We start from the raw sequence: 21,339 nt of genomic DNA, 5'->3' as shown, positions 1-21,339 counted from the left end.
CATCATGTGTCAGCACAAGCTTGATGGGCTGAAGGGCCTGTTCCTGGGCAGTACTGTCCTTTGTTCTTTTTAGCTCCCACTTCTCTTTAGGCATTTCGTGTGCTGTACTTTCAGGACTTTAATACAGAAGCAAGGTAATTTTGTTTCAATGGCACTTACTTCTAGATTTAGAAACTAGCAACCTACTATGGACTCAACACTTGACTTCTTGAAAGAGCGAACACCCCTTTTCACTGTCCCCATCAGAGGATCTTTGTTCCATTCACGTGTATCTTTCCACAGTTTAGTTGGCAGGAAACAAACTCCCTTCTGCATTTCTTGAAATCTGACAAATATTTGATCAGATCAATAGTTGGTAAAGGGGAACAAGTAGTGAAATCAAGAAAAAGTGTGCTGAAACTGTAAGCCAGAAACAGAATTTGTTTTACTGTAAGTCTGACACTACACCTTCAGAGAGAAAGAAAGATAAACTTCAGTTGAACAAAGTGGCTTAAAGAGGTAACAGATTTTTACAGAAAATTGTGGGCAGTTTTGCTTTTAGTTCCTTGCCTGAAAACCGACCATTGCATAAGGTTAGTGCTCACCAGCATTAAACAGTCACAGGACTGGAATTGCTAACTCTGTTTTTCTCCACTGATGTTGCCAGGCTCGCTGAGTTTGTCCAACAATTTTTGTTTTTGTTGGAATCTGACTCAATTTATGGGAACATTGGCATCATTTGCATGTCCTATTAGGAATTTGAAGGTCATACCACTGTAAAGAAGTAATTACAGATGGACCCCTAATACCCCACTTCGATCCTTGCAACACAATATTTGCTCAGAATTTAAACGGTGTGTCAGTGAGAAAATAAAGACTCTGAATTTGTCTTTGCTGTCAGCTAAGGGTTAATTAACAATTGTCAGATCTGTTTTTTAAATTTCCTGACAAATCACAGATTAGTGCAGAACAATGGAAGCCATTCAGCCCCTCACCTTCTCTCTGCTTCCTTCAAAGACACCTGATGCTAGGTACAGTCAAGATGTGGAGGTGCCGGTGTTGGAAAGCTTGTTTTTTCAAACGGACCTGTTGGACTTCAACCTGGTGTTGAGTGATTTCTGACCTAGGTCCAGTCAAGACAGTCGGTTATTATTTCACACCTCCTCAAAACTAACAGTGCAACTACTTCACCATTAACTGAGACATTGGCTGACAAGTTATTTGGCAGAACTGTATGGATAAGGGTTTCTCTGTAAACTAAGCTGATACCTAACCACCAAAGTGTTTCATCAATGATATCCAATCTTGCATTTTCTGCATAATTACGACTGTCTGACTATAGCAGATATTGTTTCATCATCATTTCTAAAGCTTATGCAATTTGTTTTCATCTACTTGTTGGCTCATGCGTAGGTTTTCATGATGGTACCATTGTTTCTTGCTACAGACACGGCAATGTACAACACTTCTGGGGTTTATCCAACTATGAAAGTGGACAGCACCACCCACAGTGAAATAGGTAAGAGGCAATCAATTCACCCAGTACTTCAGTATACATTTGAATAGGGCTTGTGGTTAACACTGTCCAGTTAATTTTCCAAAAGAATTCTTCCTTTAGAAAAGATTAGTTTTTGTTAACATTGTTATGCTGTAGCTTTTTCAACATTATTGCGGGACAGGTCAGATCCCATATTGAATTAATACATTACATTTTGTTTGGTTTTGCTGTAATGATGTTGCCTTTCACTGAAACACAAGCACATATTGCAGCTGGTTTGGTTGTATTAGTAAAATAGAAGTTTATTATATAAGAAATTGAAGCTAGAATAAACCGAACTATTTACACAAAAGTTTAAAAATTACAAAACACATGGTAAGCTACAATCCCATCAATACCAACAGCACTTCATTACAGTATTCAGAGACAAAAGAGAATTCCCTTCTCTGTCGCATAAACTGTTCAGCATTGTGGCTTTAATTCCATGTTTTGAGAATCTGATCTTAGAAGCTCATTCAAGTGAGCCTTGACTTTCTCAGCTTCAAATAACCTGTTAAGAGTTTTAACTAAACATTTCTGGTCTGGAACTTATAACCAAACCCTTGCACTGAGATAATCTAATAGTTCTAACACACTTTGTTTTCACTGGAACAACAGTTTTACATACCCAGCATCAGCTAAAACTCTGGAAATCTGCTAAACTGAAACCCAAAAGCTTTTTTTAAGATGTTGGTGTTTCCTCTAATGAAAAGATCAATCTCTAACCTTCTGAGAGCATAATGCGTAACTGTTTATTTTGTTTGCACGTAAAAGCTCTCCATTTTGAAGAAATTCCAGTCAGCCTCCAACAGCTATCTCTCTCAGAATGTTTTTATAAAGAAATCACCATGACAACAGAAATATCCACAAGTTAATCATTAATCCCTTTAGACACACAGACCAAAACCACGTGGCACAAATTCAAATGTAAACTTCAAACCTAAAATGTAAAATAAATTGTATTGAAATATCAATAAATCACACCTCACAGCAGAACACGTAATGCAGAATCTGCATTTGGTACCACCATATAATGACTACTGTTGGATAGCCTTTCATTGTTTCTTTCTGATTTCATCCAATAATGTCAGCACTTTGAGAAATGTCCCAAGTGTCAGGATCTTCCATTGCCAACTGTATTAGGCGCTCATGTCTAGCATATTGTCATGTCAAAGTGATTTGGCTATAGGGGTACTCCTCCTCACTTTACTGCACCTTTGTAACAATGGTTCTTGCACTCTAAGAGGTAAAGACACCATGGTCCCAGAGGACTATCGGACTATTCTCCCATTAAAGAATATCACCTGAAGGTCACCACACCTCAGGCGAGGGGTGAGGTTGAGAAGGTAGGACTGTCTTGGCTACCCCAGTCAGTATGGGAATTGAACCCGTACTGTTGCCATCACACTGTGTCACAAACAGTCTGGCTAACTGAGCTATCTGGCTCTATATTTATGTGAAATTGGTGTCTATTTGCTTCAGAGATGCATGCATATTGTTTAAGCATGATCAGATGTAGTTTGAAAATATACATACCCTCATTCCATTTTGTGGAACCTAATGTTACAATTCCCATTTTCCCCTTGTATTCTCAGACATCAACCCAACGCACAAAGTGGATGACAGCAACACGAGAATCCTCATTGGCTGCTTGGTGGCTATTATCTTTATCCTGGTTGCCATCATTGTTATCATCCTTTGGCGGCAGTTCTGGCAGAAGATGTTGGAAAAGGTTTTAATATCTCTACTGAAGTTTGTTTTCCCCCCAGCTCTACTTTAGGAGCAGTTAATGGCACCTTATGACCTTTCTACCTGAAATGATGCAAACAGAAAGGCAGGAGTCCCTTTTGTCAACACAGTAATGAGAAAACAGGAACACGTGCAGTGGGCAATTGAAAAATTCTTGAAACGAACAGTAGCTCAGCAAACATGTGAGAAAAATAGGCAAATATTTCTGCTGGAACACTCACCAGAACCTACTATTCTAACCAAGACGTCGACCCGTGTGTGGATCCACTTTCCTTGCCCGCTGATGCACTGTGCATTTCCAACATTTTCCAGCTTCCCCACCACCATCCAATGTCAGATAAAAGCTGGGCCCTAGAATTTGTGATGACAGTTGATTCACATATTTAGCTCCATTCCACTTGACAGGAGTTCAAGGAACAAGCAAGCCCTTTTATTGTAAAGATAATCAGTGCCTTCTTGTGACTCGGGTTTCAACAATGGTAGGACCTATATGTCCACTGCTCTTCCAGAGATTCACAATTCAGACAGAAGCTTGTTCCCAAGTTTCGGCAAGCCTTTTGACTACTGGAGACACCATGCCATACCAGTCTTCACTGAACTTCCACAACAAGTTGTTATTTATTTTTTAGTGGCAACACCACCAAGAGTTAAGCAAAACCTCCTCATTTGCTGAATTTAAGGGTGTTGTGTATGCCACTTAGTATGTAGGGTGTTTGTGCTTCAACAGTGTGCAGTATCGCTTGTGATTCTCCTTAAGTGCACAAAGGGTTTGTACTGAGGCCGCAGTCACGGAGAATGGTTTTGCAGGGGCCCTGGCTCATTCAAAGCTGTTAGCAACTCACAACAGAAGTTTCAAAGGCAGGATTTGTCACAAGAAACTCATTAGTGACTCCCTGTGTTTTCTATTCCCCGATCCAAAGGACTATCTCTGGTGGATCTTGTTTACGGAGGTGCTCCATAAGCTGGGGAATAGGTTAGTGAACAGGTCATTGTGGAGTGTAAATGAACTATAGCACAGATTCTTTCAACCAGTTTTTATCAGTCTGCAGTCTGTCTATTTTGAACAACTGAGGACTGGGAACCTTGGATGATTAGAGCTCACAGTTTTAGGGGTAATGCATTATCATCATCTGAGGATTGGTTACAACATAGAAGACAGGGAGTCGGGATTAATGGATCTTTTTCAGTTTGGAAACAGAACTGATGGAATGTCACCAGGATCCATCCTTAGGCCCGTGTTACTTACTGCCTATATCAATGACTTGGAGGTGGGGTAATGCATCCAAATTTGCTGATGATAAAAATGATTGTGATGAGGATAAAGGAATCTGCAAAGAGATGTAGACAGGTTCAGTGAATGGACAAAACCTTGGCAGATGGATTTAATGTTGGAATGTGTGAGTCATGCAGTTTAGGAGAAAACATCAAAGGGCAGATAATTATTTAAATGAAGAGAGACTCCAAAAAAGAATCAAAAAGTAAGGTCAGGTGCAGCAAGTTATTAAGAAGGAAAGTAGAAATTTGACCTTTATTGTAAGGCTTTTGAGTTTAAAAATAGAGAAGTCTTAATATAACTATGCAGGGTGTTGGTGAGGCCGTACCTGCAGTTCTCTATACAGGTTTGGTCCCTGTATTAACAATAGAAGATATTCAAAAAGATTCATTATGCTAATTCCTGAAATCTTGGGGGTGATTTATCAAGAACAGCTAAACAGATTAAGTTTCTATTCATAGGGGTTCAGAAGAAGTATTTTAGAAAAACTCCTTATTGAAATGTAGAAGATTCTGAGGGTGCTTAACAGAGTAGATGTTTAAATATCTCCACTAGTGGGGGAGTCTGAAACCACGGGTCACTGTTACAGAATAAAGGGGCACTCATTTAAGTCTGGGATGCAAAGGAATTTCTTCTCCCGGATGATGGTGAAAATCTGGAATTCTCTACCCTTGAGAGCTGTGGAGGCCTGATCATAAAGTATTTAAAGAGGAAGTAGATAGATATTTGAAACATCGGGGAGTTGTGAACTATGCTGAGCTGGCAGGAAAGAAGAATTGAGGCCTGGGGAAAATGAGCATTGCCCTAACCCACCATCACCTATCTCAACTCTTTCACTATTGCCAGATTATTGAACTACATATCTGACATCCGGTGCAAGAGGGGCAAAAAATTCCACAAAATACTGGGAAGACTGAAGCCAGTGACTCTGCTCACCGACTGCAAACTCTGTTCCCTCGTCACTGATTCTCTTTCCCTGATGCTGAACTCGACAATCCACAATCTCTGCACTATATTTGACCTGGACATGAGTTTTCAAGCACATAGTCACTTTATCAAAATTTTAATCATTTCCAGCTCTGTGACACACCCTCTGCTGCATTGCATCAACTGTTAACATAGAACATTACAGCACAGTACAGGCCCTTCAGCCCTCGATGTTGTGCCAACCTGTCATGTTTTCCTGCTGAGACCCTTATTCATTTCCTTGTTACCTCCAGACCTGATAGCTCTAATCCACTGGCCTCCCTGTTTCTGCTCTCCATAAAATTCCAGTCATACAAAACTCTGCATCCCTGCCTTAAGTTGCACTCAAATGCCAATCATACATTGCGCTTGTTTCCCAGAAAAAGAACAATTTGATACTAAAATGCTTACCCACCCATGACCTTGCTCATCCCATGCTCTGTGATTTCCTCCAGCTCCCAATCTACTTAAGTATCTGTGCTTTTCCTGATTGGCCTCTTAACCATGCACAATTTTAATCATGCCACCATTGATCCACCCATTCCTTTAGTTGCCAGGGCCCCAAATTCTGGAATACCCTCGCTGTACTTCTCTGCCACTCCATCTCACTTTCCTCCTTTGATGCTCAGTAAATTTATTTCTTTAACCAAGCGTGTGGTCTTTTTACCTAATATCTCCTCATATGGCTTGGTGGCTTATTTTGTTTTATTAAGGTCCAGAAACATAGTTTGGAACATTTAATGTTGTGAAGGGTGCTGCATAAAATACAAATTGTTGTTAGTTCCACATTCCTCAAATATTCATGTCTGACAAAAGCCTATCAATCTTAATCTTACAACTTTCAGTTGACTTATCCCCATTAGCTGTATGCTGCAAATCCAAATTTCTACTTCTTTTTGTGTGAAGAAATCCCCGGAGCAACCTCACTCTAATGTGAAGGATTTTGCTCCCTCGTTCTGGACAGCTCCATCGGAGGAAATGTTGATTGGAGGATATTGGTGATATCTACACTATCGACTCCTATAATTATCTCAAGTACTTCATAATAAAATCCCTTTAGTTGCTTAAAGTCAAGAACACACAGGCATCAGTGATAGCTTCCACACCAATTCACAGAATATATGGACTGTTCGTTCAGATAAGATGTGGAGACAGTTAGTATTTACACACATTTCATGGACAACGGCTTCTGTTTTAGGCTTCACGTCGAATTCTGGATGATGAGCTCACAGTGAGCCTCTCACTGCAGAGTGAGACGATCATGATAAACAACAAGTCCTCTCCGCCCAGCGAACAAGAATCCAATTCCACATACGACCGGATATTTCCACTCGGACCTGATTACCAGGAGCCATCTAAGCTCCTCCGCAAGCTGCCAGAATTTTCCCTGAGTTGGGACGAGCCAGGTGAGGATATTGAAAGTGACATAAGCTGTTCGACTCATTCATAGTTTAAGCAAATTGTTTGATATTAAGATAATAGTTTGAGATTTTGTTCTGGTGTGCAAGGTTTTCTCTGGATTATCCAGCCAGGTTTCTCCTTTACATGTTCCTATGATGGTATGCCTGAGGTCTGGAACTCAGCAAAAGAAAGCCGTCACTGTCATGGTTTGAGGGCATTCCCCCAATATCTGGTATTTATTTCTGTCAGTATTTTTCCCAGTGATTTATGATCCAGACAAGACAAAAATGTATTCACCATTGAAATAAGAACAGTGCTAGTGATCTGGAACAAAATATGATGTTGGGACTACACAACAGCCCTGACAAGTGAAAGAAGAGTTAAATAGCTGTGAATACCATAACATAGTGAATCTATTATTAGATGACTCGTCAAGCGATGAGTTAAAATCCCATCTCTGGAGTGAATATTTTCTAATCAACCTGTACAGGGCTGTTATTACATACCTCTGAGGCAGGTGGGACTTTGACCCAGCCCTCCCAGCTCAGAAATCGGAATACTACCACTGTGACACAACAATTCTAATTGGGGTATTTAAGTTCAGTTAATTAAATGAACCTGGAATGAAAAGCTGATATCAATGTAACTAAGGGCAGTCATTAAAACCCAATTAATTCTTTAATGTGCTTTAGGGAAGGAAATCTGCCATCCTTCCCTGGTCTGGTTTACATGATCCTCCAGATCCATAGCAGTGTGATTGTTTCCTTGACTGCTATCCACCCAGTTGTCATTACTACTTTCTCAAGAGCAATTACAGATAAGCAATAAACCCGGGCCTAGCAACTTCCATACCTTATGATTGAATCAAAAAGAAACTTGAGAAAAAGACTCTCCACTTCGTTATTGATGAACAAGTTTTTTCAGTGAAAAACTTCATTTCATTTGCAGATCTTTCTGGTGTGCATCGGTTTATAAAGAAGGGACACAAGCTTCTGGAGAATGGGGTTAACAATTTTTCCGTTATTTTTAATCAAAAGTGCTGTGTAGCATTTTCATGATGAAGATGCCACACCACCCCCCACCAACCCAGTGATATGGTGTTTTGTCTCAATAACAAGAAGTTATATTAATTTAGCACTTCTGATGTCATTAAACATTATGAAACAGGGCCACAGAAAGAGATATAAAGTTCCTTAAAGGAGGGGAGTGAGGTGGAGAGGAGGGAAGGTTTACAGGGGGAATTCCAGAAGGTATGGCCACCAGTAGTAGGGTGATTAAACTTGGGGATGCCCAAGAGGCCAGAATTAGAAAAGTGAAGATATCTTAGAGGGCTGTGGAGCTGGAGGAGATTACAGAGATAGGGGAGGGTTGAGGCTCTGGAGGGATTTGAAAACAGGGATAAGTATTTTAAAACCAAGACTGAGATTAGGTGCGAACCAGTGTGTTACCAAGCAATCAGAAAATAGTTGGCATGTACATGTACAGTGTAAGCTGTCTCTCCAAGGGACCTATTTCAAGTCAGACTTTCTTTTCATTATTTCTTACCTTAAGCATTGAAATGAAATCTGTATCGCAGAGGGGTTGAATAAAATGTATTTTTACCTCCTCAGGGTGCAGCAGTGACTATGCAAAACCACTTGGAGCACCGCAAGATAATGTGCCACACTATGCAGAGGCTGATATTGTGAACCTGCAGGGTGTCACTGGAAGTAACACTTATTCTGTACCTGCCGTCACCATGGACTTACTGTCTGGTAAAGATGTAGCGGTGGAGGAGTTCCCACGCAAACTGCTGACACTTAAAGAGAAGCTCGGAGAGGGACAGTTTGGGGAGGTTAGTACCACATTTAAGCTAGTGTTCACCATTGAACTGGAGCATAAAGAAGCAGGACATTTAGCCCCTCGGACCTGCTCAAATGGATCCCAGTTTCTCTGTACTTTGACTCAGATATCCTGCGGATACTTTATTTCCCTGATACCCACTGTCAAACGAACAATCCACCAGTCACAGTTTCAAGAGTTTCACGATCTCACAAAACAATCTAATTTAGTGCTATCCCTGAGGCACACTCAGCGGCAGGGTGGGGCGGGAACAATTATAATGATACTGGTACTGTGGATATCAACAAGGACATAATGTGTGATACCGATATTTTTATAGTGTGTTTGTTGGCAATAGTTTGGATACCACAGCATGAACCATACTCTCAATGTCAAAAGCTGTCTTGGTGTAAATTTATAAGCTTCAAATTCGGATCTGTTTAGGTTCATCTTTGCGAAGCAGAAGGGATGCAAGAATTCATGGACAAGGAGTTTCCGTTTGATATTTGTGTCAATCAGCCAGTGTTGGTTGCAGTAAAAATGCTACGTTCTGATGCTAACAAAAATGCTAGGTGAGTGCTGCTTCACTCCAAAATCTTTTCCAGGGACCCTGCTGGGATTTCACCACTACCGCCAAAATTATAACCGTATTGTTTTTTTGTGTCAATTTGCAAACATTTTTCTTCAGGTCACAAATGAAATTCTTCGCTATGCTTGACTAAGAATGAGGATCTTTTGGAAAAGATTCACTTTAAAAATTGTTTTCCTACTGCCCTAACTATTTTGTATCCAAAAGATGTTGGTAAATACTGTAGGAACCTTCCCATGCCAGCAAACATTACCTTTTATTTAGAATAGCTGCCCTGCAAAGCGGCCATCTCATTTTGCTTTGAGGGCCCCAGTTGAATTAAATCCATCTGTGCAGCCCAAGAGATTCAATTTGTCAGGACACTGGTTGCCAGCTTGGTTTAAGTGAAGCCATTCCCACCGGAATAGCTGCCTTCTACCCCTGTACTGGTTACACTGCCCGCTGAACTGAAACCCATTTCACCCAACCCAACCTTCGAGCTGTGTATTTACTTCCTTCACTTTGTTTACACCATTGCCAGTTTGTCCGTGGCTTAGGTCCAGAGATTATTATGTCAAAGTTCCTACCTTTTAATTTAGCTCCTGACTGTTTGAATTCTTTGTAAATTGTAACTTATTTTAAAATGAAGCACTAGAATCGATCTTAAACTAGACAAGATGAGCACTTTTGTTTGAAGAAAAGAGTCCAGAAATGTCTAGAGACCTAAATACAAGCTGACAACCTTACTTTTACCTCAAGACTAGAAATATTCATCAATCCTACTCACCAATCATCTGCTATTCCTGCACAGCCATCACATTGTGGTTTGTGATGCTGATCTCACTGCAGGTCAGCCTCTCAATCCACATCTTTCATTACCCTCCTGCTCTCCTCTCACTTTGGAGTCATTACTTCTCACAATAAACCTTGCTTAGAATACCTCTTGACCCCTCTGCACCGAATTCCCACCATCAGCTAAATTCTTACATGTTGAAACACAGAAAATGGGAGCACGAATGGGCCATTTTGCCCTCTGAGTCCACTCTACCATTAAATCTGATCATGGCTTGTCATCCAATTCAGTGGCCTCGTCCCACTTTCCCCCTGTACCTTTTGGTCACTTTAGCCCCCACATGTTATATCAAACTACTTCTTGAACTTGTACACTGTTTGGTCCTCGAATGCTTCCTGTGGTCGTGAATTCCACAGGCTTATTTCTCTCTGTGTGAAGAGGTCACTTAACCTTTGTCTCACTCAGTGGAAGTCTCCATTCAAACTTGCCAATTGGTCTCGCTGACCGTACAGTGAATTAAGTCTAAGTATGCCAAGATTTATGACAACAACCAATTTAGACCCCTTCTGAAAAAGAGTCACTTGACCTGAAAGGTTAACTCGGATTTTGCTCCACAGATGCTACCAGACATGCTGAGCTTTAAGGTTTTGGAGCAGATTTGCAGCTTGGGTTGTGGGTGTTGTGGTTGGTTGGCTCGCCCAGATGGTTTGTTGTTCTGCAGACATTTCATTATCCTGCTGGTTAACATCATCAGTGCAGCCTCCACAGACGTTTCATTACCATACACTAACAGAACACAGAACATAGAACATGGAACATAGAACATAGAACAATACAGCGCAGAACAGGCCCTTCGGCCCTCGAAGTTGCGCCGACCTGTGAACTAATCTAAGCCCATCCCCCTACACTATCCCATCATTATCCATATGCTTATCTAAGGACTGTTTAAATGCGCCTAGTGTGGCTGAGTTAACTACATTTGCAGGCAGGGCGTTCCACGCCCTTACCACTCTCTGAGTAAAGAACCTGCCTCTGACATCTGTCTTAAATCTATCACCCCTCAATTTGTAGCTGTGCCCCCTTGTACAAGCTGAAGTCATCATCCTGGGAAAAAGACTCTCACTGTCCACCCTATAATGATGTTACCCAGCATGGTAATGAAACGTCTCTGGAGCAACAAACCAGCTCGGCGAGCCAACCAACCTCAATGCTGACCTTTTCCAGCAATTTCAATTTTTGTCTCTGATTCACAGCATCCGCGGTTCTTTTAACCAATTTAGATTGTCACTCAGACTCGCACTTGCACTTACCTATAGTTACAGAAGTTAATATACAGGGCCCTGATCTTTAAATTAGAGAAAGTATGTGTACATATACCATATCTAATTTAACTGAATAAAACAGGTGATAACTGTTGTTTGGTTCATTTTTCAGGCATCAAAGCCTTGGCCAATCAAAGTTAACCTGCCTTGTTTAAACTTAAATAAAGCTTGATAGTTAACTGTCAGTTGTAATCAAACTGGTACACTTTCCATGCCAATTCCTCCACCAATCACAGTCCACTTGCCAAATTATATCTTGGAAAATATATTAAACAATGAGTATTGTTTCTGTACGATATAAAATACTATTCCACTTGACATTGGAATTCTTACAAATATCCAGTCGAGTTCAAATTGAAAACTGTATCCTTTTACAAGAATATTCAGAATCTGTGTTATGAAGCAACTAAGCAACAGTGAATACCTTCTCATCAATTGTACATCATTAATGTAGAGAAAACCTCTGATGCACTTCACAAAGACATGATGGGAAATAGGAGAAAAAGTTGTGAGGCAAGACCAAATGTTTGGTGGAAGTGATGGGTTTTAAGAAGCATCTTAAGGAAGGAGAGTTGATGGTGTGAGCGAATTCAGGAGGGAACTTTAAACCGTGGCACGTGGTGGCCAAAAATAATTGACCACCAATAAGAGGAAAGAAAAGAGGAGCAAGGATGTGATGCAGAATGTTGAGAAAGTAAAAGCTGGGAATTGAGTGGGAGTTGACAAGGATTGCAAAGACTAAATGAGATTAACTAGAGGAAAAATCATGAAGTAATATTATCAGTAACTAAAAATAGTTCAATGTTGTACGTTCATTTGACCACATCTCAAAGTAAAAAGGGAATAATCTGTATTTTCCCTTAGAAGAATTAAATTACCAAGAATGTTTTTGTAACTTCTATCTACTGGCTTTAAAAATTAACTCAGATAAAACATTACTTTTGCAAACGTGAAATTCAATTCATGACTTGTTCTCTGGGTTATTAGCTGTGAATTTTCCATTCCAATATTCAAATAATTTTGAGGTTTCATTCTGTTGCAGCTTTCTGCAGTTCCTGCATTCAAGGCCTTAGGAGTAATTTTCAACCTCTGCTAACCAGTCAGAGCTGATCATTCTCCCAGGCTAAAATCCAATAGTATGATAATTAGTTATGTTTCTGGAAAAGATGAGTGATCAGGTTATCCACAAAATTAACATCCAGGTAGCAAAATTGACAATGACTCTCAGTGAAGCCCTAGCTAATGTCTAGTACCATTGGCAGAAACTATCTGCTACATCAACAGCAACAACCTTTAACTGGTAGAATGTCCCAGGCAACTTCCAACAACTTTATTAAAGAAAATGTGACGCTAAACAGTATAAGGAGTTATTAGAACTGGTAACAAAAAAAATTCAGTTCAGAATGTGGATTTTAGGAAGCATCTTTAAAAAATATGAGAGAGAGGCACTCAATTTAATGGAGAGAATTGCACACATTAGAAGTACCTTAAACGACTGTTATTCCTGGACAGCCTGAACAATGAGCTGTCAACATGTTGTACAACAGTGGAACCATCACAAGCAAGGATATACAATACAAGACAACACAGGAACAGGCCCTTCAGCCCACCAAGTTAGCACCAATTCCTAATCCTTATTTAGACTCGCTGCTTATTGCCCACATGCAGTATCTATCCCTCCATTCATCTCACATTCATGTGTCTGTCAACATATGCCTTAATTATTGCTAATGTGCTTACTTCCACCACCTCCACCAGCAGTGCATTTCAGGCACCCACCGCATCCTGTGTGAAAAATTTTCCTTGCACTTTGTGTGCCCTCTTGTAGTTGATCTTTCCACCCTGGGAAAAAGCCTCTGCTATCCACAATATCTATGCCTGTCATAATTTTGTAGACCTCTATCGGGTCACTCCCCAGCCTCCATCTTTCCAGTGAAAACAATCTGAGTTTATCCAACCTCTCCATATAACTAAAACCCTCCAGACTGTACAGTGTCCTAGTAAAACTTCTGTGCACCCTCTCCAAATCATCTATGTCTTCTGGTATAACAAGGTGTAGAGCTGGACGAACACAGCAGCCCAGGCAGCATCAGTGGAGCAGGAAGGCTGACGTTTCAGGCCTAGACCCTTCTTCAGAAATGGGGGAGGGGAAGGAGGTTCTGAAATAAATAGGGAAAGAGGGGGAGGCGGATAGAAGATGGATAGAGGAGAAAACAGGTGGAGAGGAGACAGACAGGTCCAAGAGGCGGGGATGGAGCCAGTAAAGGTGAGTGTAGATTGGGAGGTAGGGAGGAGTTAGGTCAGTCCAGGGAAGACGGACAGGTCAAGGGGGTGGGATGAGGTTGATAGGTAGGAGATGGGTGTGGGGCTTGAGGTGGGAGGAGGGGATAGGTGGGAGGAAGGACAGGTTAAGGAGGCGGGGACGAGCTGGGCTGGTTTTGGGCTGCGGTTGGGGGAGGGGTGGGGGTGGGGGTATGGTCTTCTGGTAGTGTGGCAACCAGAACTGCCTGCAGAATTCCATATAGCCTAACTAAAGTTTTGTACAGCTGTAACATAACTTGAGAACTTTTATATTCAATGCCTTGGCCAATGAAGACAAGTGTGTTGTGAAATAACTCCACAGAAGCTGGTATCCCATCAGCAAGTTCCCCTTTATTTACATGTGGAGAGTCCTTGACGCAGATCCAGCTTCCTCAGAGCCAGCTATCAGAATGAACAGAACCTATGATGCTCCTGTTTATATCTGTCAGCCAGGGCTCCCTGAATGGACCAGAATAACCACCCCAAGCAGGGAACTCCCTAACTGACCTGGCTGACAATCTCAATATGATGTATGCCTTCTTCTTCAGCTGTTGGTATCATATGTTCACCTTACAAGAATTATCGGGTCTTCCCTCCCCAAACTGTTCAGACACTACTGCGAAGTGAACAACCTCTTCTGATATCCTGACCAAAGTCAGCTAATTCAGCACACTTCAGGTGTTGAATATTCCTATTCTGTATAATTGAGAGGTGGTGACTCAGCCAGAGGCCAATAAGTCCTTCTCTGCGTGTCATTTGTCATCCAGTATAAAAGATGCTTTATTAAATTTCCTATCATATTTAACCTTCCATAGAAATGACTTCCTGAAAGAAATCAAGATCATGTCACGGCTGAAAGATCCAAACATTATCCGGTTGTTGGCAGTCTGTATCAGAGATGACCCCCTCTGTATGATCACAGAATACATGGAAAATGGGGATCTTAATCAGTTCTTAACACGCCATGAACCAGAAAGTGCAGAGCCTATGGCAAGCAATGCACCCATTGTAAGGTGAGGCACCTATAGCAGTTGTTCATTGTCACTTGCATGCTAGCCTTGTGATGTTGTAGCAACAGTGTGACTAATATATCTGAACAGCACAGGTAGGTCTTAAAGTTAAAACTGGGCTCATTCAAACGTGAGTAGTTCAAGTGACAGAAACCTTTTCTACATAAGGACATATATAGAGTTAATATGTTCTTATTAATATCAAAGTATATCCTCAAAGCTCGGATTGCTTCATTGAGCTGAAAAAGGGGGCTAATAATATTAACAAATTAAATTTGATTCTATCTCAGTGGGGGACAATGCATAAAAGCCATTACATGACATGTTTACCAGAATATTCAGCAGCTGGTTGTGTTGTTTTTTCTTTTGTCAAACTTATTGAGTAGCAGTAACTAATTTCCTGGGCCTCTGAACTCACATTCTGCAGGCTTCTTTTTACATTTTTATACTTCCTTTGTTCTGAAAATTTAATTTCGAAAGTAGTCTGTCAGTCTTGGCTTGGCTGGTAGCTGTCTTGCCTCCAAGTCACAAATTTGGGCTCAAATCCCAGTCCAGGATTTTGAGTACAATAGTGAAGGCTGATACTCCAATGCAATGCTGAGAGAGTGAGACATCTTTCAGATGAGATGCTAAACTAAGATCCTGTACGCTCTGTCAGGTAAACATACAAGATCCTGTATTAAACGAACAAAAACAGGGTTGTTCTCGTCAGTTCGCCAGTCAACATATCTCGCAATTGACGTCATAAAGACAAATAATATATTCATTATCACCTTGCTGTTTGTAGGAACTTGCGGTGTGCAAATTGCATATTGTGTTTCCTACATTAAAACAATTACTCCACTTCAAAAGTACTCCATTGGCTGTGAAGTGCTTTGGAACATCAGTGGTCATGAAAGGCGTTATATAAATGCAAGTCTTTCTTTTCTATTTTTACATCTGCTTTTCATATCCGTTCTTGACATATGAAATTTTCAAAGGCCTTGAAAACATAATCTCTTTTTACTTACCTCTTCTTTTTTAAATCTCAGCTATGCCAATCTCATATTGATGGCCATGCAAATAGCTTCTGGCATGAAATACCTTTCCTCCCTCAAATTTGTTCACCGTGACCTTGCCACTCGGAACTGTCTAGTGGGTAAGAATTACACAATCAAGATTGCAGACTTTGGTATGAGCCGGAACCTGTACAGTGGAGATTACTATCGGATCCAGGGTCGAGCTGTACTTCCAATTCGTTGGATGTCCTGGGAGAGCATTCTATTGGTGAGCATCTCAAGCTGCAGTCCAACTCACAGGCAGAAAATTGTAGTCCTTTGTTGTGCATTTATGTCAAATTCAGCAGTGTGCCAGTGTCTTGCACTAGGACTTCTGAACCTGTTTCATTACACAGAATACATACCATTCACAGCACCCAAAGAAGACTAATACCTAGAATGAGCAGATTGCGTTGTCAAGAAAGGCTGGAGGCTAGGCCTGTATCCTGTAGAGCTTTAGAGTCAGAAGTAATTTAATTGAAACATATAAGATCGGTGAGGGGACTTGACAGGGTGGATGTTGAAAGGATGTTTCCTGTTGTGAAAGAATCTAGAATTACAGGTCATAGTTTAAAAAATAAGAGGGTTGCCCATTTAAGGTAGAGATAAAGAAACAGTTTTTCTTCTCAGAGGGTTGTGAGTTTTTTGAGTTCCTTTCCTCAGAAAGAAGTGAACACAGAATCTCTAACTATTTTTAAGGCAAAGATAGATAGATTTTGATAACCAAGGGTATGAAAGGTTATTGGGGACATGCGGGAATGTGAGTTGAGGTTAAAATAGATCTTATTGAATGGCAGAGCAGGCTGAAAGAGCCCAACGGCCTACCTCTGTTACTTATTCACATGTTCACCCCAACAAGGGATTCGGAACAATAGGTTCATGCCAGCGTTTATGCTTCCCATGAGCCTCCTATATTATCTGAGCCCATCAGCTCTAGAGGAATAGGTTAAATTGAAATGAAAGCAAAAGGAATAGACTATTCAGCAAATGGGTGAGAAATGGGGAAATGAAGAGGTGCCAAAGAAGTTAAGAAAAAGCAGTTAGGAAAACTACAGTTTAAACAATTTAAACAAAGATGTATTCTATAGCTGCGTAAATAACAAAACAAAAACCAAAGTAGGATAGGGCCAATACAGGGTACACATAACTAACTCAAAAGATCATGCAATGGCTGAAATAGCAAATTAATACTTTGCCTTTGTATTTACCTGGATACTAACAAGGGCCTGATTTTTTAAAAATTTGTTCATGGGATGTGAGTGTTCCTGGCAAAGCCAGCATTTATTGTCTATCATAAATTATACGTGAGAACGTGATAATGAACTGCTTTCTTGAACTAATGAATATAGAGTGTAGGTACACTCTTGATGTTATTAGGAAGGATGTTCCAGGATTTTGATCCAGTGGTTGTAAAGGACTGGCAATTTTATTTCAAATTATTTGAAGCAGGAGAGGCAAGAAAGATATTTCTAAAAATGTAAGAAAGAAAATGGGAGGCAAATAGATAAGTTAATGAAACTTAGACAGGATAAAAGCCATTAGCAGTAAATGATAGGCTGGTATAGAGTCATATAACAAGGAAACAGACCCTTCAGTCCAACTAGTCCATGCCAAATATAATCTCAAACCAAACTAGTTGCAGCTACCTGCTCATGGCCCATATCCTTCCAAACCTTGTGATTGAATGCAACTTACAAAAGCAGAAACATGATCAATAATGCCTGATGGAATATTTGGTCATTAATCCGATTACTGCAACTCACAATCAAATCTCAGACCATTTACCAAATTGCTTTTATTTTTATCCTCAGTCACTGTTTCTCTTTCAGCCTGCTCAATGTTGCTGATGCAGTTTTCTTTTGCTTGTTTCCCATTTAGGGCAAGTTTACTACAGCAAGCGATGTATGGGCTTTTGGAGTGACCTTATGGGAATCCTTGACCTTCTGCCGAGAACAGCCCTACTCCCAACTGTCAGATGAGCAAGTCATTGAAAATACTGGCGAATTTTTCAGAGATCAGGGCCGACAAGTAAGCTTGGAAGAATCTTTCAAAACCAACCATGTTCAAATATGTTTTATTTCCTCTTATTTAGTATATCTGAATATAGTATATCTGTGACTGCTTTGATGACAATCATGCCAAATGACTGGATATGCAGATTTCAACTTTATGCTCAGCCCTTTACATTCCTACTCAATAATGTACCCACAAAGATACTAACTTGAAACTGAAGCTTCATATGAGATATGGAATGTCTAGTGATGCAGTTGTCTAGAGAGTCATGGCTGAGTAGTCAGTTTGATTTATGTATTAATGTTCTCAAATGAGACTCATAATCATACTATGGTTACAGCACTAAAGAAGACCATTTGGCCCAATGTATCCATGCTGACTTATAGCAAGAGCAACGTTTCAGCTGAGCTAAGTAGACACTCAAACAGAAAAACATTACAGGTGTGATCACGATCAAACAAGTCATTGCAAACCCATTTAAATGAATAAAACTATTTGTTTCTGGGATAGGGTGACATACTTCTAAGCTGTTTTGTTGTTACATCAAAATGAGTGAGCGGCATGTTCCTGTCACTCACACTTGCTCACTTTCTCATACTCATGTACACACACACACAAACACACACAGACACACACACACACATACACATACACACACACAGTCACACACACACAGACATACACACACACACACACACACACACTCACACACACACACTCACACACACACACACACACACACACACACACACACACACACACACACACACACACACACACACACACAAACCTAACTATATACCAATTTGCCCAGCTCTGCTCAAATTAAAGACTTCTGGAACACTTGCAATGCAATTGGATTTATTTTAGCACAAGAGGTCAAAAGACAAAGTTGTAGCTCCATCTCAGTGGCAAAATTACAACCTCTAGAATCCAGAATGCCAAAGACCATTGCAATTTTGAATAAAACACTAAAGTGGCAATCTTTTGCTATATATATCCCATTAACTTTATCGTGAAAAACAGACCTACAATAGCCAAACCAAATTAGGTATTGAAAAGCTAATTGTGAATGTCTGATCTGGAGGAACAAGTCATGACTGCAACAAAGAACTGAACACTTTGGAAAATAAAGAGCCTTTCAACACTTTATTAAGTCTTTCAAGGAGTACATATTCCGGTAAATTTTCAAATTTATTTCCTGTAGCCTCTTTCATATCCTAGTTTATTGACATCTTTACTTTTGATAAATATATTTCCTAACTCCAAAACGTGTGATGTTGATCGCAAAAGATTGCTGGAAATATATTCCATATCAGTCAGAATCTGAAAGAGAGTCTGTTTCAATGTAACAATCTAGTTTCCAATTGTCAAAGGCCGGTTGTGTATTTTCAGCATTTTCTGGATTGAATTTTCATGCACTCTCACTACTTAGTTAGAAGTTTGTGGAATCAAGCCCACTGTGGAGACTTGAGTATAAAATCTATGCAGACATTCCAGTACATTACTGAGAAAATGCTTTCTGGGGAGATGTTAAACCAAAGGCTGCCTTTGCTGATACCAAGGAGCATGCACCATATGTTCTAGGGAGACAATTGTGCATGCCTAGTGAATGAAATTTATTGAAGTGTCTACAGGCACGTCTTTGTCACTGGGCTGTCGAGATCAGTATGCGACTGGGGTTGGGGAGGATGTGAATAAATCCAGAGAAGGGAGCGATATGGGGATTGGGGGATGCCCATACATCCTGAGTGATTCTGAAGATCTTTTCTTTTGCTGACCCCCAATTCAATGTTGCACTTGCTGTGCACTTTGCATGCGATTAACAATGTAGAATATCTGAAATTGTACACGTACATATTTCTGAATAAGCACACATGCACCTAAACCATTGGCTCATTTGCCCTAAAATGAATGAAAAAGATCCATCACAATATTTTGTAGAAGTGCAATGGAGTTCTCCCCAGCATCCTGATCAATATTTGTCCCTGAATCAATAGGTGAAAATATCTAGTTGTTATTACATTGCTACTTCTGAGAGTTTGCTGAGCACAAATTGGTTCCACCTTATTCCTGCAACACTCACGATATTTCAAAGAATACTACATTGGATGTAATGCACCTTGAGACATTCACAGTCATGAAAGACATGATGTAAATACATGTTTCTGCATTTCTTGTGACATTACCCTTTTTTTTGGTATCTAATCAATGCCATTTGATTTCTTACATTGGTTATCCATCTCTGTTTTGTTGTATGTAGGTTTTTCTCTCTCAGCCAGCAATCTGTCCAGATGGTGTCTATAAGCTGATGCTCAGCTGTTGGCAGCGTGAACCCAAAACCCGTCCCACGTTCCAGGATATCCATCGCATTTTGCAGGAATCTGCCTTTGCATCTGGGTTGGAGGAATGAGAACAATGTGAGAGGGATGTCAGAACAGTTGTGACTTTAAATACAGCTTTTCATGTCTGATTACTATTGCGCATTTTGGCGTGTTTAAACTGTGGAGGGTGTGGAATGAAAGCCACAGTTTCCAGTGCTGCAAGATGGAAGCATGTTTGAAAGAGGAAGAAATGAGGAGAATAAATGCAAGGGGAAAGTCTTACCTTCGCCATAAAAAGCGGAAAGTAGAACTTAATGATACGGCGCTGGACAAACATCCTTACATTCTTGTTCATTTGGACTTCCCATAATTAGGTGAACAAGATAGTGAAAGCAGAGCCATATCAGTGTAGAAGGTTTCTTGGTAAGGTGCAAGGACATGTAGAAAATGAAAGAATAAAAGCAATACCTGTACAGTAGTATATAAGCAGTAGAAATTACTTCCTATGGACATCTTTATTCTAAATCTTCTATTCCCATTTTTTAGTTAATAATTCGAGAGAATTTGTAAATGCTGTTTGGAATAAGAGGGCACAAAATGTTTGGTAAAGTGTTTTGTCTATGAATTTTCTTTAGTATATGGTTCACAGCAAAGAATATCATGTAGGAACATGGAAAAACTGTTTTTAGACTTTTTTTAAAAAAGAAGCACTTTTGCTATTAATGTCTAGAAAAAGGCACAATCACGAGTCCTTTCAAAGTGCAATTTATATCCAAGAATAAGATTGCTTTTGGCTTAATGACAGATATTGCAGCATCAAATTAAGTCTACTAATGCATGTTGTTCTTTGAGTTATGACCAAGCAATAAAGATGCTGGTTTAATTTAGATATCAAAATGTCTATTGGCAGATTTGTGTCATTGCTTTATTACTTGGTTTTGGATATCTGTACATTGTCTATATGTTTTCATTTTGAGCACAGTCATCCAACTGTATTTAGATATTTATGCAAATTTTATTAAATATACCTGCAAATATCAATCTTCTCAGTACCATATGTAACGCCTTCCTTAGTCTGAACTAAGAATAGGAATATGTCCCATGTTTTAGAGTTCTGATCCAAGAATTGCAAGAATGAGATCCCATTCAAAAGATTCAGTTAACCATCAAAGATTATTCTTCTTTTTCAAAATATAATGCATTCAATACATTAGTCACCAATCAAATGGGTGCACAGAAATATTG

General features: G+C 40.0%; 1 protein-coding gene across 5 annotated transcripts in view; it reads left to right on the top strand.

Annotated features, from left to right (window-relative positions):
* The window catches only part of ddr2a (discoidin domain receptor tyrosine kinase 2a), a 150,594-nt gene extending 129,484 nt beyond the window's left edge, over positions 1 to 21,110 (top strand). For all 5 annotated transcript variants that reach the window (XM_059647780.1, XM_048539730.2, XM_048539734.2 and 2 more), the window contains 9 exons: positions 1,427 to 1,498; positions 3,112 to 3,248; positions 6,703 to 6,910; positions 8,516 to 8,739; positions 9,171 to 9,298; positions 14,526 to 14,723; positions 15,752 to 15,986; positions 17,636 to 17,785; positions 20,034 to 21,110. In XM_059647780.1, the coding sequence (XP_059503763.1) occupies positions 1,427 to 1,498; positions 3,112 to 3,248; positions 6,703 to 6,910; positions 8,516 to 8,739; positions 9,171 to 9,298; positions 14,526 to 14,723; positions 15,752 to 15,986; positions 17,636 to 17,785; positions 20,034 to 20,183 (1,502 nt within the window). In that variant the 3' untranslated portion in view covers positions 20,184 to 21,110. The remainder of the gene's footprint in view (positions 1 to 1,426; positions 1,499 to 3,111; positions 3,249 to 6,702; positions 6,911 to 8,515; positions 8,740 to 9,170; positions 9,299 to 14,525; positions 14,724 to 15,751; positions 15,987 to 17,635; positions 17,786 to 20,033) is intronic.
* Positions 21,111 to 21,339: the final 229 nt, after the last annotated feature.

This window comes from Stegostoma tigrinum, chromosome 8, assembly GCF_030684315.1.
Source record: "Stegostoma tigrinum isolate sSteTig4 chromosome 8, sSteTig4.hap1, whole genome shotgun sequence".
Lineage (NCBI taxonomy): Eukaryota > Metazoa > Chordata > Chondrichthyes > Orectolobiformes > Stegostomatidae > Stegostoma > Stegostoma tigrinum.
Note: the sequence above shows the minus strand (reverse complement) of the source record. Positions and strands in the feature narration are given on the sequence as shown.